The 14,451-nt window shown below is 34.3% G+C and overlaps 1 protein-coding gene across 1 annotated transcript; it reads left to right on the plus strand.

Moving 5' to 3' along the window:
• Positions 1–6,118: 6,118 nt before the first annotated feature.
• Positions 6,119–6,469, plus strand: LOC126602784 (uncharacterized). Its single transcript, XM_050269653.1, has one exon. The coding sequence runs from the start codon at positions 6,119–6,121 to the stop codon at positions 6,467–6,469; it is 351 nt and encodes a 116-aa protein (XP_050125610.1).
• Positions 6,470–14,451: the final 7,982 nt, after the last annotated feature.

The following is a 14,451-nucleotide window of genomic DNA, read 5'->3' on the forward strand; positions in this document are numbered from 1 at the left end:
TAGCTCTTCGACTTGGGGGACTCCTACTACATGGTTTGTATCGCGCTTGACCAAGCCTGAAACTACAAGTAAGCTTCAAGTGAAATTGATACATTACCTTGTGCATCTCCACCAGTTAAAGATACCACCCTGGATGGAGGAAGAGTACTTCCAGAGAAGATGCCACATCTACCTATGAGACAGAAAAGGCAAGTCAAGACGACACCACACTCCGATACTTAGAAGTTTCGTGATTACGAGATCATTCTCCCACAATATTTCCTAATGTCATTTGTACTAAATCATTCACTTGTACTCACTAAAGGAGAGCTTGAACCTATGTACTTGTGTAAACCCTTCACAATTAATGAAAACTCTTCTATTCCGTGGACGTAGCCAATCTGGGTGAACCACGTACATCTTGTGTTTGCTTTCCTATCTCTATCCATTTATATACTTATCCACACTAATGACCGGAGCAATCTAGCGAAGATCACAAAAAGCGACCGTTTTCGCTACCTAGGATCTATCTTGCAAGAGAACGGAGAATTAGATGGAGATCTCAACCATAGAATACAAGCTGGATGGATGAAGTGTAAGAGTGCATCCGGCGTGTTGTGTGACCGTCGTAGGCCACTGAAGCTCAAGGGAAAATTTTATAGGACGGCAATAAGGCCAGCGATGTTGTATGACACAGAATGTTGGGCGGTGAAGCATCAACACGTACACAAAATGGGTGTAGCGGAGATGAGGATGCTTCGTGGGATGTGTGGGCACACGAGAAAGGATAAGATTGGGAATGAGGATATCCGAGGTAAAGTAGGAGTAGCCGAAATTGTAGGAAAGATGAGAGAAAATCGGCTCCGGTGATTTGGACATGTGCAAAGAAGGCCGACTGACGCTCCGGTTCGAAGATGTGACTACGGGACAGAGGTTCAGGGCCGAAGGGGTAGAGGAAGACCTAGGAAAACTTTGGAAGAGACTCTAAGAAAAGACTTAGAGTACTTGGATCTAACGGAGGACATGACACAAAACCGAGCGCAATGGCGTTCTAGGATTCATATAGCCGACCCCACTTAGTGGGAAAAGGCTTTGTTGTTGTTGTTGTTGTTGTTGTTGATCTTTTTCAGTTCATTTGATCCAATTGTCGGAAATTAAGAGGAGTATGTAAGAAGTGAAAATGATTATGTGGATAGCACCACCATTTAACCTTTTTGTGTAAACTTTATATATATATTGCTGCATTTTAAATTTTTTTACGTTTGTATTTTAGATAGATTTTTAGATTAGTTTTTGTGGATGGAAATTTTGTACACGACTAATTTGACAAAATTTCACTAATAAGAGAACAAACACTATTAGCCTAATTGATCGACATCTAGCAAAAGGGGAAGGGTGCCGCCAAAGGATATCAGATGCCTACGTCAGAAATGTAACAATTCATGTGATTTCATCATTCATGAATTCATATATGTGAGTTCATCAAACTGTCGATTGCAGCTGAACTTGGTAAATGAGCTGTATATATGGTTAGACTTCTTAAGGTTTTATATTCGAATGAAGTAAAACATTATGGAGGGAAAAATGTGATTAAGCCATGTTTGAATTAATGAAGAACATTTGGCTTAATAATAACTGAAGATAACTGCATTATTAATGGGATAAGGCAGTTATCAGAAATAGAATGGGATTGGTCCCTCTTCTTGGTATAAATATGGATGATTCACAGTTAAGTAAGGTTGCCCCATTTGAAACCTAATACATCCATTGTAGTCGTACAAGAGAAGGGAAGATACATCCTAAAACAGATCATGGCTTCAAGTTCAGTATTAAGTGTTGATACATTACGATTTGTTAGTTGGTTACACCAAAGTGTATGAACTAATCTTATGATTCAAGTATAAAAAATAAACACTTAATAAAGCAGTCTACAAGTCAAGCAAGTAAAGATATTTCTAAAGAAATTGTTTACTGGGATTTCTTATAAACTGATGTATAGTGAGTGATGATGAACATGATAGTTTTGTAAAATTTTCTTGCCTAAAGGTGTTGTTTTACAAGAGATCATGTGTTTTTATCCTTGGCTTGCAAAGACTTAAGAATTTGTATTATGTATAGATGGTATCTTGCCCAAAGGTGATACTAATTATGTGACTCTGGTGTGACAAGAAAATTATGTGTTATTTCTTGATCACAAACTTATGAATTCACAAATGAAAAATACTTTATGCAGGCTTCAATATGCTCAATCTTGTGACTATAGAGAAGTTGAATGGTAACAATTTCAACACATGGAAGCACCAAATTGAGATGAATCTAGGAATGCTGGAATTCAGTGTAGCTTTCAAAACTCCTCAGCCTGCTGCACTAACTAATTCAAGTACTGCACAAGAAAGAGAGACCTTTGCAAAATGGGAGAGAGCTAATCAAATGTCTCTCCTCATTATGCAAAATGCTATGGAGGAACATATTCGAGAGGGAATACCTAGTTGTGCCTTAGCCAAGGATTATATGGCTAGGATTGAAGAGAAATTCAAGAGGTCTGATAAAGCTGAAATAGGTGCATATCTCACTGCACTGATTAACACTAAGCATGATGGATTGATCAGTGTTCGTGAACACTTGCTGAAATTGGTGAACATCTCCAACAAACTCAATGCATTGGAGATAGGGATAACAGATCAATTTTTGGTGCACATGGCCCTATATTCCTTATCTGGTGATTGTGATCAGATCAAAGTGAACTACAACACACAGAAAGAGACTTGGACCATCAATGAACTCATTTCCATTTGCTGTCAAGGGGAAGAAAGGATGAAGAAGTCTAAGGCTGAGCGAATAGAGTTGGCAAATCTTGTCAATTCTGGGAAAGGAAAAGGGAAAATGGAGGCTGCTGCATTCAAAAATGACAACTACAAAGGTAACAAGAAGCACTTAGGGTTCAAAAATCAAGCAGCTGCAAATTTTGGTCCAAAGAAATCTTTACAAAACAACCTCGGTTGTTGTCAAGAACAATGGTGCTTCATCTTCCACTGGTCTGCGAGTGAATCCAATCCATCTTAAAAAATGTTTTTACTGTCAATCCACTGAGCATTTGAGGAAACACTGTCCTAGTTTTAAGACTTGGTTAATCAAGAAAGGTAAAACTGTATTTAATGTTTTTGTCACTGTCGAAACTAATATGGTTTTCATTCCTCAAAACTCATGGTGGTTTGACACTGGTTGTTCAATCCACATCACAAATTCATTGCAGGGATTTCAAAACCAGAAGGGGACAAGTAAAGAGGTCTACAATGTGTTTGTTGGAAATGGAAATAAAGTGGTAGTTGAAGCTATTGGTAGAATTATGTTAAAGTTGTCATCTGGTTATGTTTTAACTCTAAATAATGTACTCTATGTTCCTTCCATAAGAAGGAACTTGTTTTCTGTTACTCAGTTTGTTAAGGATGGTTTTTCATATATTGGAGACATTGATCAAATTCAGTTTTTCATTAAGAACCAGTTTGACAATCCTATTGGATATGCATTCCCAAATGGAGATCTTTGGCAGATTGAATGCAATTATTATGAAACTTGTCTCAATCTTGAACATTCTGTCTCTAAATGTGTTTATCTTAATGACAGCTCTTCTATGTTGTGCCATAGAAGGCTGGGACATATATCAAAAGATAGAATGATGAGATTAGTGAAGAATGGCATACTGTCAAGCATCAACTTTAATGATTTTGAGGAATGTATAGACTGCTACAAAGGCAAAACTACCAATGTTAGGAACACAACTGAAGCCACACAAAGTAATGATCTGTTACAGATTATTCACACAGATGTATGTGGTTCATTTCCAACAAAAACCATATGTGGAAACTCCTACTTCGTCCTCTTTATTGATGATTACTCGAGATACACTCATTTGTTTTTAATCTCAGAAAAGTCACAAGTTTTAAATTGCTTTAAAATTTTCAAAATTGAAGTTGAAAAACAATTGGGAAAACAAATTAAGGTGGTAAGATCAGATCGTGGAGGTGAGTTCTATGGCAAGTATACTGAAAGTGGACAAAACAAGGGTCCATTTGCTCTTTATTTGCAACAAAATGGCATTCTACCTCAGTACACAACCCCAGGAACACCATCTCAGAATGGTGTTGCAGAAAGAAGAAATAGGACCTTAAAAAACATGGTGAGGAGTATGATGTCTCGATCTCATTTGCCTGAGTTTTTATGGGGAGAAGCCATCAAAACTGCAAATTATATATTGAACAAGGTGCCTACAAAAGTCTTGACTGTCACTCTTTTTGAAGCTTGGACTGGAAGAAAACCAAGCATGGCACATTTTCACACCTAGGGATGCCAATGTGAAGCCAGACTTTACAATCCAAATGAAAGAAAACTGGACTCCAAAACAACCAGTTGCTATTTCATTGGATATGCAGAAAGGTCTAAGGGTTTTCGATTTTATTGTCCTCATCACCATACAAGAATTGCAAAAAGTCACAATGCGAAGTTTATTGAGAATTATGAAGAACCTTGTGTGTCAGGCAAAAGATCTTACGTTTTTGAAGAAAATAATGACGATGAATCAATAATTGGTGATGCTCCTGAGATCACTCAGTCCTTGTTATTGCCTTTGGCACTTGCTCCAATTGGTTCACATACAACTTCAACAACCGAAGGAATTCCAGTGCATGACAGTGGAAATGTAGGAGTCAGTTCTAATTTGCAGGAACCTACACACTCTATTCAAGCCCTACCAGCTACAATTCAAGCAGGTTCCTTGGCATCTCAACCTACCTCCATCATGAATGCTTCCCAACATGTTCAAAGAAGATCCACAAGAACAAGAAAATCAGCTATTCCAGATGACTACATGGTCTATTTGCAGGAAATGGATTATGATGTTGGTGATGAAAACGATCCTGTCACTTATCAAAAGGCTATGGAATCTGTGAACTCCAATTTATGGAGAGCTGCAATGGAAGATGAATTGGCTTTAATGCATAAAAATGGGGTATGGACTTTAGTTGATAATGCAGAAAACTTGAAGTCCATAGGCTCCAAGTGGATTTTCAAAACAAAACGTGACTCTCAGGGACATGTGGAGAGGCATAAGGCTCACTTAGTGGCAAAATGATTCACTCAAAGAGAAGGAGTGGATTACAATGAAACATTTTCCCCCGTGTCTACCAAAGACTCTTTTTGAGTTATTATGGCACTCATTGCTCACTTCAATTTTGAATTACATCAAATGGATGTAAAAACTGTTTTTCTAAATGGTGAACTGGATGAAAACATTTATATGAAGCAACCACAAGGATCCGTTGAAAGGGGGAAGGAAAATTGGGTCTGCAAATTGAACAAATCAATCTATGGTTTGAAACAAGCTTCAAGACAGTGGTACAAGAAGTTTGATCAAGTTGTCACAGCTTTTGGTTTTACAGAAAATAAGATTGATAATTGCATCTATATGAGAATTGTGAAATCAAACTTTATTTTTTTGGTTCTCTATGTGGATGACATCTTACTTGCTAGTACTAATGTTGAGTTGTTGAATGAAACAAAGAAGCTTTTATCTAGCTATTTCGATATGAAGGATATGGGACATTCTCACTATGTTTTGGGAATTGAGATCGTGAGAAATAGACCACAAAGAACTTTGGGATTGTCACAGAAAACTTATGTCAAGAAGGTGTTAAGGAGGTTTGATATGGAGCATTGCAATGATGGAGAGTTACAAATTAGAAAAGGTGATAAGTTTATTTTGAAACAATGTCCCATAACAGATCATGATATTCAGTTGATGAAAGACAAGCCTTATGCATCATTAGTTGGCAGTGTAATGTATGCACATGTGTGTACAAGACCTGATCTAGCATTTGCATTGAGTTTTTTGGGTAGGTTTCAATCGAATCCTGGAGTGGCTCACTGGAATGCAGGAAAGAAGGTTCTTAGGTACTTGAAAAGAACACAAGATCATGTGTTGTGTTACAACTATTTGGATAATCTGGAATTAATTAGTTACACAGATGCTGACCTTGGAGGTTGTGTGGATGATATAATGTCAACTAGTGGTTACATCTTCATGTTTGCAGGAGGGGCAGTTTCATGGAGAAGTAAGAAATAACAAACAAGGGCAGTGTCAACGATGGAATCCGAGTATATTGGCTACTTTGAGGTAATGAGGCAATCAAATTGGCTGAAAAACTTGTTACAAGATATGCAGATTGTGAAAACCATTGAGAGGCCACTGAAAATATATTGTGATAATACTTCTGCAGTGTTCTTTGCCAAGAACAACAAGAGATCAGAAGCTTCGAGACTGATGGACATCAAGTATTTAAAAGTGCAAGATCAAGTCAGAGATGAAATCATTGACATTGAACATATCAGTACTCATGAAATGGTGGCGGATCCTTTGACTAAAGCTATCCATGTTACAACATTCAAAAAGCGTGTTATGAAAATGGGATTGTATCCTTCATTGGATCATCTGTAATGTGGGAGTAAGGTGTTTTGTACTAAGTTGATTAATTTCACTTGTAATGTTAAGTACAGAATAATGAATAAGTAGTTGATGAATATTTGCAAAATCTGTGCAAATGAGATAATCATGATATCTTAGGACCAAAATGTGGGAGTGTTTCAATACACTATTTGGATCCCAATATAATGTTCCTCTATGATAGTATTACATCATGTTATATATTGTTACGTGATCTTAGAATTCTGATACATTATTTCGTATCATGTTTTTCTTAGGTTCTGCAATTATCACATTGTGGTTAACTGTTAAAGTCTTTTAATGCTTATGGCTCAGTGATCACATTTACTAAGTGGTCGCAATCATGTTGAACATTTTGTTCTCACTCATGTGGGAGAATGTAAGAATTCATGTGGTTTCATCATTCATGAATTCATATATGTGAGTTCATCAAACTGCCGATTGCAGCTGAACTTGGTAAATGAGCTGTATATATGGTTAGACTTCTTAAGGTTTTATATTCGAATGAAGTAAAACATACTGGAGGGAAAAATGTGATTAAGCCATGTTTGAATTAATGAAGAACAGTTGGCTTAATAATAACTGAAGATAACTGCATTATTAATGGGATAAGGCATTTATCAGAAATAGAATGGGATTGGTCCCTCTTCTCGATATAAATATGGATGATTCACAGTTAAGTAAGGTTTCCCCATTTGAAACCTAATACATCCATTGTAGTCGTACAAGAGAATGGAAGATACATCCTAAAACAGATCATGGCTTCAAGTTCAGGTTTGCATGCTTATTCATGTATATCAGTCCATGCATAGATTTGGTATAACTGGGTTCTGCCGCTCAAGTTGTAGTATGATTGAGTTCTGCCGCTCAAGCGATAGTCTCTGCCGCTCAAGCAGTTATCTATTGCAGTAAATCTTAGTGTTTATCAAATATGCCATTTGTGTTGATTTACATGTAGTTTAGTAACTTGATTGATTGGATCCTAAATTATATTAATTCTAATATGAAAAGTAGTAGAAAGTAAAAAAAAGAGCTTGAGAAAGTTATGAGTAGCAAGTGACGATTACTGTTTCCTCTATTTGACTTCGCTATTTATAGGGAAAAACACTAACAAACAACTGGGAGGGGAGACTGCAGAGTATAATAGGCTGTCCTTGATGATACGGGTCAATCTCCATAGTCTTCTCAATTAGCACTTATGAAGGTTCGTATTGGTAAGAGCTAGATCACCAGACATCCAAGAGGAAACTCCAAAAAGTCATTAACTTACCACCATTGCATCGGGTAAACCTGATGGAATGACATATTATGTGGTCAACCCGAAAAGACCATAATATATGTCAGGGCAACTTAGAGAGCCGATGATCTGTTAGTGGCATAAATGGCCATTAAGGGTAGACTACATCTATTCCCTTAGATAATTTTGTAGTCTATCCATGACGTCAAAAGTAAAATCGTCATGTTGAGTATATTGTCTACATATCTTTTTTTATTAAATATAGTCAATTTATACCTTCACAGTTGTTAGCTCGACAAGAAAAAAAAATTGTTAGATCATATAATTAATGGTTTGTCATAGCATTAATGAGATTTGCAACGATGGAAAAATGACATGTCACGTAATTAAAAATAAATTTTACGGTGGTAAATCAACTTATTGAATTATTAATGAGTATTTATTAAGACCTATTAAATTTAATTTTACTTTAGACCATCATCATTACCAATCGGGTAATGCTAGGGAGAATAAAACTTTAAACTAAATTTGCAAATTAAATAATGTATCACCAATAAAAAATAAGTACATTAATCAACATTTAAGTAATAATTTAACGATTAATAACCACTTCATTTATTTTATAAAATTTAATTTAAAATTTTAGTTTCTCTATTATTACTATTATCAATCTCACCTTTTATTAATAAATTAAATGAATCTTAATTAGCCAACGAGTTGCCGCCTCTATATTTTTTTTGTCGTGGACACGCGTAAAGAAGGGGAAGGGGAGGGTTAGGTTTGCTGTAGCGTGTGCATGAAGAAAAAATAATCTTTTTTATGACGAAATGATGACATATCAGAATTTAATCAATTTATAAAGGACCAATTAAAAATTTGGCAATTAGCCCACAGAAGTGAAGATAATATTACTAGCAGGGGGTCATTCAACTTCGAGAATTAGTGTGAAAAGTTCCTATCATATTCACACACAATTATAAGCAACTTTTCTGGTACCTCTAAAGGTAAGGATTTCTAAATTACAAAGTATTTAGACAAAATGAAGTAGAAATAATCGCAAAAAGTTACATAAGAGAAACTAAAATGATGATCATTACAAAGTTATATGATAAGAACTTAATAGTCATTTGTGAATCATTGTATCATGCATTTTGTAATGCTAATGTAATGCATTTTTTATCTCTCATTAGACTTTTTGCAATCTATTTCTTCATCACTATGCCTAAATTCTTTAAAATTTTGAATTTGTCACCTAAGCATACCCTAAAAGATTATTTGTAGTTGAAAGGACTTATGTTTAGGATTTGTCACGGACGTACTTGTATTGCGTGTATTTGTATATTTGACAAATCTTAAGGTTCCAAATTGCATTGGCTATATATATGAATATGAACGTCACCGTTCTTGTCGACTGATATTGTGGTCACACACGCTAATGTGGCCTGGTCCGCAAAGGTTTAAAATCCATACAAGCTTTTGAATATTGTGAAGTAATGTGTAGATGGCTGAAAATTAATGGACTAATGTTGGACGTAGTGTTGGTGGTGCCCTCTAATTAATGTGGGCTAGCTGCTGGAAAGGTAATGGCCGTAAAGTTTGACAGAAGAAGCTCTTGCTTCAAAGTATTTATGGATAGGAAAATTAATGAAAAGGGCTTGAAAACTTTGAGTTTTAATGATAAGGACAAAATAAAGGGTAAAGTGAATAGTACCAGGATTGACTTTTTAGTGTAAAAATGTGGTTTTTGGTTAAAGTGAACAGTAACGGGTGTTTTTCGTTAAAGTTCCCTTTATGGATTGATCAAATGGAACAGTAACAATTTTTTGTCCTTATTTTCGTTTTTGACAAAGATATATGCATGCCTTGGTTTTAGCATAATAGTGCACATGATCCAGGAGAATTGTTTGGCACATGGTTTAAGTTGCTTCATCTCATATAAACAATCTCAAAAAATATTTTCCATTTTTTATTATTTTTAACACCCCTTCATACTCATAATGTGGTATCATGTTGTCTACGTAAAATTAAAGTCAGTTATAAATCTAATAAATTTTATCATTAATTCTCAATACAAACATACTACAACATGCCGTTACATAGTTTTATAGTCTAGTGATATTCATTTTGATGTATGAGTAAAATTTAGGTTTGAATTTCATATATACCAAGTTCGATATCAATTTATCTCTCACCCCTTAATGTAAGTATATCGTTATGTATGAAAAACTTTAAAACACCTGAAGTAATCTCATTAATAAGATTCATGATGGAAGGGTACACCTTTAATTTTTCATGAGTTATCACCTTGCTTATTTATATTTAGGATCCATGGCAGTATCCATTTAATTATTTTGATTCGAGTATATAGAAGCCTAGAACTGTCCTCTCTTCTTTGCTGGTCTCTGCATTTAATTGGACATTAATTTTTCATGCGATTTTGAAATCCCAAACAACCCAGTAAGTTTTGGAGAATTTCTGGAAAGCTGTAGAAACTTGATAGCTAGAAAATTCATTTTCAGTTGATAGACCTTCATGAGACCTAAAGGAATTCACTAGCCAAGTAGGTTTAACTAACATTTCCACCAACTCGAAATCATATGATTGATGACCAGAAAACCCGAAATAACTAGATAAATATGCAAGCGCAACCACATTTTTATTATCTTAATCATTTTCCCATTTCAATTATCTTTTTCTAAGAATTTTTATGTATTTTCCCAAAAAAAAAAAAAAAAAAAAAACAAGGTAGGTTTGGGACACTTTTCAAGTTTGCTCGTTTTAACATGCACGGATTCAACTCTGCATGTGGAGAAATTTTTCAACGTGGTTGGTATACTGGATGATATACCACGTGTCACTATACATATGGTGGATATGTGTGTTAAAAAGTTAATAACTTCAAAAATAAAACTACCCACCACTTATATAAAAACACGTAATGTATCATCTGTGTTCCAGTCATAATAAAAAATTTCTCCTGCATGTGACTAGGTTTAGAATTAATTACGATTTAAGGTGTGTGTGTGTGGTATTATAATTTTTTGGAGTTCTATTAACTGGAATTTAAAAAGATAATTATACCTTTGCTAGACTGGCATATAACCCATTTTTGATATCATAGGTTTAATCAACAAGGGTTTTCCTGTCCCCTTCATGTCCAGTTGGTGGTTCCGTAAACAAAGAACTCCCTCCCCGTCGACATCTTAATTAAGCCACTTGATTTTAAGATATGATCAACTATTGATTACTTAATTGTACTTGAGCTTGATACTTGGATTTCAATTTTAAATTTCTAGCTAATGCAATTGACACATCTTAATTGAAATATAAATTTTAATAATTGTTTGCTTGGGTTAGAAGTAAAATGACATTTATTTATTTATTTTGGTAAAACGACATTAAGTAAACAGTATCTTTAAACAATTCAAAAAAAAAAAAAAAAAAACAACAACAGTATCTTTGAAAAGTTCAACCGACCTCCCATCTTAATTGAAGTAGAAATTTTCAGACCGACAAATATAAAATCCTAGCTTGAGATACAATTAAAATGAGATGTGCTATTCAATTATTTGAATTCCCAGTTTGTGACTTAATCAAAACAAAAATACAGATAACTATAAAATAAAATAACTATATAAACACTGACAAAAAAATTTAATTATTTGGGGATCCAAATGCAGGGAATAGATTGTTATCACTAGTCTACTATATACAATTGTATTTCCTTAATAATATACATATGATGTTGCTACAAGGGATATTAAATGAGGCAGTTGGACCCGTCAGTGTGATAGTCCTCCTGCATTACTCTATTTGTTTAACAAGTAGTCCATACAAGTTGGCATGTTGATGTTGCCGTGTTGGGGTTGGTGCATGAAGCTTCGAAATTGTTCAATAAATAAAATATATATAGGTTTTTTTGTTTTGTTTTGTTTTTTTTTTTGTTTGAGCCAATAACAATTGCTCTTCAACTTGCAGAAAGTGCAAACGTTGTTGGGCATCCATATAAGCTAATATTATAAAGACTAAATCTATAAACTAAATTTTGTACAAAACACACATAACATTTCAAAGTCAGGACCTCCTTGTTAATTTTAAACAACATAAACCACAAATTTTGGTTAAACTTCTTATCCATTTGACCAAATTTTTATAAATTTATACTTTATGAAAAAAAAATATATATAATAATTAGAAAGTAAATAAGGAAACATACTACTTCAAATACAAGACCTCCTTATTAATTTAAGTAACAAAATCCACCAGTTCTACTTAAGCTTCTTGAGTATTTTCCAAAATTTATAAATTTATACTTATGAAAACATATATGAATATACCATCCTAATAGTTTTGGTGACCCCAATTGTTTTGGACCCTGAACGATCGCCCAACCCACATTGGGCCTGAGCTTGCTCTGACCACGTGTCACAATACAAATGGTGAGATACTTGTGTTACCCGTGTTCTGAGCACAATGAAAAATTTCTCCCAAAACTCGAACTTAATAATCCTTTTTTGTAAACGTTTCAGATTTATAAAATCCATATTCATCTTGAAATATTAATTGAAAAGAAACATCAGTTTAATGTTGTCATCAAATGTTACCCAAATTTAGTACTACTCAACCTTCCTTGTCTAATTTCTTTTCAAATTGAAACCTTTGGAACTAAATTTGTGAGTTTCAACTATACGCTTAATTAACGTGCTAAATAATTTAGTGTTCAAGCTTTGAGACGGTTCTACAATTAATTGACCAGCACTTCGTTCCCATATTCAAGGAGTTGGAAAATCACAAACTGCTGGCAAATACTCGCCCGACCAGTTTTTGTCTTCCTGCAATGCCTTTGAATCATAGATAAGTGACTTAGGTAGGCCACTAACATCATGTCCCCCTCCCCTCTTATTCAACACACTTTGTTTAATCTTTGTCAATGATCAAGATGGCAACACATGCTTTGATCTTACTGGAATCTGATGAAAACGACGTGGTCTCCAATCAGATCTTGTCTTCGCGACATGAAGAAGATTAATTAACATAGCAAATGAAAATTTTAGCAATGCCCTGTGAACTTGTACCTTCTTTCAATTCACCACCTCAATTTGGTTAAGAATAATACTTTGCGAGTCAAAAGATGAGTAGAAGTTTTTATTCAAAATTAATCGTTGCTAATTCATAGAACTTCGTACGTGTTTATAGATAGAACCGTTCATATTATTAATTACTTTATAAATATCGCCTTTATAAAAAATCAAATGGTACAAAAACAAATGAATGAGCATTATGTGTTGGAAATTTGAATAGTTTGAGTAGAAATTTCTTTGTTCCACATTGACCATTCCCAAAAGATTTTATCACTTTATAAGGCTTTGTCCTTTATAGAAAGTGATTGGAGTAATAGGTCTGGAGACTAAAATTAGGCTCACCTTTGGGGTTGAGCTTTGGGGTGTACTAATTAATTGGTAATTAATATATATAATTAATTATAATTAATATAGAATTAATATATATTTAATTGTCAAAAGATGGGCCTTGGGCGGGGCTCTAATAATTAAATTAATTAATTACTTTCGGAAATAATTAATTATTTTTACTAACATACTCATCTTTTCAGATGAAGTCGGAAGTGTGAAAACGCAGAAACAAAAACACCCTTTTCAGCAGATGTCTCCCAACAGATGCATCCCTTCCTCATACCTGTTGCGAACAAGTATAATCACATTATATATACATTCATCTGCATGGCATTTAGAATATAGAAAAATCATAAATCTTCTCCGGCAATCATAAACATCCTTTCTGAGAGAACCACATTAATATTCGCTAGAAGTCAATTTTCCGGTGCTGGAATTTCTGACTTAGATCGTTGAATCCTGGTGAAGCAGACGTCCGTAGAACTACAAGCACTGAGTAGGGACGAAATTTCTGTTTCAAGGACATTGCGGTACGCAAGCCTCAATCTTCAAGTTGTCTGTTTTTATAATTCATATTCTAGTTTATATTCTGTTAATTCCTATTGCATTTATTGTTTATTAGCATATATATTTAAATCACAGATTGTTGACTTATATCCAACATTATGAACTGTCTATATATTTGCTACAACTGATTGATTAAACGACATTATTTTTAATTTTTTGTTGCCTATTGATAAGTTTGTCATTCTTTTTGTCAAATTTAAGATTTATTTTCGTCAACAATTCAGGGAAACTAATCGAATTTGATGATTGGGAGCAAGTTGTGGTCCATTTTAAAAGATTAGAGAGCTTTTAATCAAACTGAAAGACAACATAGTAAATTTTCTTTGAAAATAAATTAACCCTTTGAAATCATTTAAAAAGAAACATCTAGAAGTGTACTTGTACAATGGGTCATACTAACCTCACCACCTCTTACTTCATGTTTAGTCATACTGACCTCACCATGGATGTCAACATTAATTTGCTTCTCTGCAATTTTTTCTCGTTGCATAATGATTTCATCACAATGATGGATCCATTTTCTTGTATTGCTTCCAAAATCTGATCCACGTTCAATTTTTATTTGCCTTTCTAATAATTCAAGTGTTGATAAGTGGTACACTTAGTAGTGGTGGGAACATGTCACAGTTCAGATAACATTATTTTCATCAATTGGTAGTATATCTTTCACTTAAAATCCCAATCTTCATCTTTATTTTTCTGGAACACACAATTACAAACTTGGTGGGAATCCCGCAATTTACCATTGGCTCCCTACAAAA

Source organism: Malus sylvestris, chromosome 15 (assembly GCF_916048215.2).
Source record: "Malus sylvestris chromosome 15, drMalSylv7.2, whole genome shotgun sequence".
Lineage (NCBI taxonomy): Eukaryota > Viridiplantae > Streptophyta > Magnoliopsida > Rosales > Rosaceae > Malus > Malus sylvestris.

Excerpts from the sequence above, each read along its gene's own strand:
- LOC126602784 (XM_050269653.1), top strand. The coding sequence starts at position 6,119 with ATGGAATCCGAGTATATTGGCTACTTTGAGGTAATGAGGCAATCAAAT.